At 39.2% G+C, this 4,101-nt stretch overlaps 1 protein-coding gene across 1 annotated transcript in view; it reads right to left on the minus strand.

The window, feature by feature from the left end:
- LOC106513483 (multiple inositol polyphosphate phosphatase 1) overlaps window positions 1-4,101 on the minus strand; it is a 9,290-nt gene that overhangs the window by 2,959 nt on the left and 2,230 nt on the right. Inside the window, exons 2-4 of the mRNA XM_014002343.1 lie at window positions 3,352-3,546; window positions 2,617-2,714; window positions 2,038-2,168 (exon numbers count right to left, since the gene is read on the minus strand). Of these exons, the coding sequence (XP_013857797.1) occupies window positions 2,038-2,168; window positions 2,617-2,714; window positions 3,352-3,546 (424 nt within the window). The remainder of the gene's footprint in view (window positions 1-2,037; window positions 2,169-2,616; window positions 2,715-3,351; window positions 3,547-4,101) is intronic.

Below are 4,101 nucleotides of genomic sequence, written 5' to 3' on the forward strand. Positions count from 1 at the left end.
CCCACCTGTCATTTTGCTCCTCAGCATGGCTTCCTAAAAACGCTGCAGGATTTCTCAAACATGCATGAATGAGTCAAATCAAGGCTTTGGGCATGTTTTTTTTATGAGAGTATAAGATTATAACATGATAAAAAACTCAAAAAAGTTTATTTATTTTACATGACATTGCCCCTTTAACAGGTGTTCTGACATTTTCTAGTAGGGTTTAAAAATATAATTCATTGTCACTGTGGCAATAAAAATGGCTTAAACTCTAAAAAAAAAGATCTCATTATGTTCCCATGCTAGACCAAAGTGTTTTCTTTCAACAGACAGTATTTGTTCATAAAAAAGCCTTTAAGTCAGCTTTTAATACAGAGCCATAATTTTTTTAAAAAACGGCTAATGTGAGAGAAGCTTTCAGCTGCTTCACACGTTATTGTACGTCTTTGCTCTTGGAGAGCTCTTTGTTCGCCGACGGTTCCCGGGGAGGAAAACAATAGWGTAGAATTTCCTCTGTTTGTAGAAAGTTTATCTGGCCGCCGACTGGTGGACTTCAAATCCTTTAAAGACGAGGTTTGTGAACTTTTCCAGCTCGCGGAGACTGAAAAGCTGTTTATCTGAGGTCCTGAAAAACACTTTTTGWTTGCTGTGAGACACAAACATGAGCTGACTTTGTTAGATTATGTTCCTTAAAAAAAAAAAACAGGATGTTCAAACTTTCATTTTCATCTCCCAGCCTAAAAACACACATCTGTAGTTCTACCAGAAAATGACCTGGGGCCTCATGTATCAACAGTGCATACGCACAAAAACCTTGCGTACGCCATTTTCCACGCAAAACTCCGGATGTATCAAAACTCAACTGAACGTGGAAATATGTGCAGCCCCACGCCAACTCCACGGCTGGCGTACGCACGTTTCTGTGTTTCTGGTTCCATTGGCGACACTTAGAGGTGATTCTGAGAAACTGTTCATGATGTGAAAATGATTATTGTTCACAGCAGACTCACATGATTAACAATTATTACATCCACATGATTAACAATTGCAGTTAAATAAAGGACGTGCAAAGTTGTGCCAAAAATACATTTAACAGGAATGGATTCAGCCTTACTGGAGGATATAATAAATAGTGTAACACGCAGAGCTTTTATTTATAAATAGATAGAATTTTCTCATCAGCCGTTTTGAGGAAAAAAATCATTTTTTAGTTTTGGCACTGCTGCGCTCTGTGAGCGCGACGCAGCGAGCCGCATGCGCCACGCCTGCACGTGCAGCAGCAGCGATTGAACTGGGGTTCCGCAGGAGCTTTCCAGAGGGAACTGGCAGACCCATCGGGACCTTGTCAGTCCAGTCCACCCAAAGCTGAGTCATGACCAACGGAATCGTCTCATCCATATGATTCTAAAGGCTGAGTTATGGTCGCGCTCTGGAGCGCGTGCACCCTCGCCGGCAGTGGAGGTGTTTCATACGTTGCCTTTACGTTGTTGTAGATTTCTCCAAAATGACACATGGAAGTACACTTTACAACTTGTGAAAATGCTGTAAGTAGGAGAGCAAAAGCTTGAAAGACAAACAGACTAAACACAAAGGCTGCAGTGTGCACAGCATTTGTGAGGACTCTCCAACATCACGTCACGTCATGTGAACTCGAATGAGACGCAGAGACTCGTTTCTTCATATCAGCTACGAAATAAACTAAGATCTATGTTCTACCAAACTCAGTTCCACCTTAATTGTGATGTACAAAAGCAACGTGCGTTGATTCAGGCGTACGCACAGTTTGATACTTCTGGATTTTTTTGTGCGTACGCCGTTTTCTGGATTTGACCGTATGTCAGGTTTCAGTAAGAAATCCACGCAAGTCTTTGTACATGAGGCCCCTGATGATCAAWGAAGCTACTGTAATTGACTTTTCCATGTTCATCCTGTGTGTCTGTGCTAACACATCATGCAATAATAATACCATTTTGCTCCTAATGGTATTTTAATTTTTTTTCTTACCAAAATGGCTACAACTCCTTCATTTCTCACCACCGTGTGGGTTTTACTCACCTGCTTTCTGCRACTGCCTTGTCCAGACGACTGAACACGTCGTGGAACAGGATGCAGCTCGATTTGCGGTTTATGTCATAGCCATAGCTTCTTTTCCAGAACTGCTTCAGATCAATTAGGTACTCCATGACCTGTCGAACCAAATATTTTAGTCACAGTTTGTCTGAGTTACATTTTTTGGATTGATATGAAAAAAATTGTTAAATTCAACGAGTTTCAGTCATGATATGTAGCATTCGTGGAAGAGAGACTTTTTTTTAATGGTAGCAAAAAGAAAAATCCTTAGAAATAAAAAAATAATAATTATGACACACACTTCATGGCTTAATTCCCACACTTCCCTCAAAAATCAACTAACAGATATTACCGTAAAAAAAAACTTTAATAAACTTGTTCCTCATTTGACCAGCCAGTCTATTGATATTAATGTTTCAAAATCTTACTATTTCAAGGATCTATAAATAAAAGGACTTGGTTCCCTATAAAAAGAGGTCTGGGGCAGAGGAGGACTATAAAAGATTTGATGTTGTCCTCAAACTGAGGTATCAGACGTTTTCAGGTGTGTAGTTGGTCGTGTACCTTTGCGTCGACCTCATCGAAAAGCTGACACCACGGGGAGTTCACCGTCTTTATGGCAAACTCGTACGCACACAAGTAGAGTGCACCTTCTGCCATATCTGGAGGAGCAAGGACATTAAAAATAAATAAATAAATTCAGTCAACAAATGATGCCAGTCAGGCAGCTGCCAGAACAAAAAAAAAAACAAAAAACAAACAAACAAACAAAAAAAAGGAACATAATCGCCCAGGATTAGTTTACATTAGAAAACAGCGCCATCTACTGTTTAAATACACACAGTAAAATACTGACCACCAAAACCTGATGACAGATTAGCACAATAGACGTAAGGATGCATTGAAATCACTAGCTCAATTATTTCCCTTTTTCTTTCATTTTTTTTTTGGTTGTTGTTATTTATTTTTCCTCAACTCCAAAACGAGGGTGGAGCACTACAGATGATAACCTATTTGATCTACAACTTCATCTATTACACAACATATGCTTCGAATGGGATACCAAAAAAAGGAATGTTACTGTAATGTATTTGTAAAATATTTAAAAAAATTGTAATAAATATTATAAACATGCTTACAGCCAAGAGCAGATCTTACCTATTTGGTTATGATTTTAATATTTTAAGTTGTTGTATTATGAACTTGTGGTCTTGTCTTTGAGACATGCCTTTTATTGTTTTAATCTATTTGGTTTTATTATTATTATTATTATTTTTTGCTTATATACTGTATACTGACCAGGTGTGATGCGAGCGTAAGGGACTCCCAGGCGATCTGCGATCCTCTGCTGGACCCGGGTCATCTCAGGCCCCTGCTGGAACTCGTTGAACTCAGTCAGTGCCGAGGGGTTGTTTTCGACCTCCTGCACAAACCTGGCGCACTGATCGAAGAACCTCATGAGGGCATCGTTCACCTCGTGGTCAAACTCCACATCTGCGTGGGAGATATAGGCCACGGGTAGCACTGATGCAATATCCTACAGTTAACAACATGTTGTGTAATCCCAAGTCTGAGAAAGTTGGTACGTTTTGAAAAAAAAAAAACGTAAATAAATTAAAATAATGTTAACCTTAGTCACATAAACTCAGGATTTATTCACAATGGAACACAGTAAGAAATTACAGTACATCCTCCATACTTAAGAACATGCCCATCCAGCCTTGTATCAGTGCACAGTTCAAAAGCCTGCCTCTCTGCTGGTATAGGGGTGTATTTATGCTTCTGTTATGAGCAGCTTACACCATCATTGCAGAAAAGTATATACAGGGTTAAGAACACACAGTTCCCATCCAGCAAATGTTTTTTTTTTTTTTTAGATTTTTTTTACGGGGAAGGCCTTGCCCATTTCAGCAAGACAATGCTAAATACTGTCCATTACAATAACATGGCTTTGTAGTAGAAGAGCTGGGGTGCCTGCAGTCCAGACCTCTCACTAATCAAAAATATTCTTATCATGAAATAAAACTGAGAAATATCTGATTTTTACAC

Source organism: Austrofundulus limnaeus, unplaced genomic scaffold (genome assembly GCF_001266775.1).
Source record: "Austrofundulus limnaeus strain Quisiro unplaced genomic scaffold, Austrofundulus_limnaeus-1.0 Scaffold0, whole genome shotgun sequence".
NCBI lineage: Eukaryota > Metazoa > Chordata > Actinopteri > Cyprinodontiformes > Rivulidae > Austrofundulus > Austrofundulus limnaeus.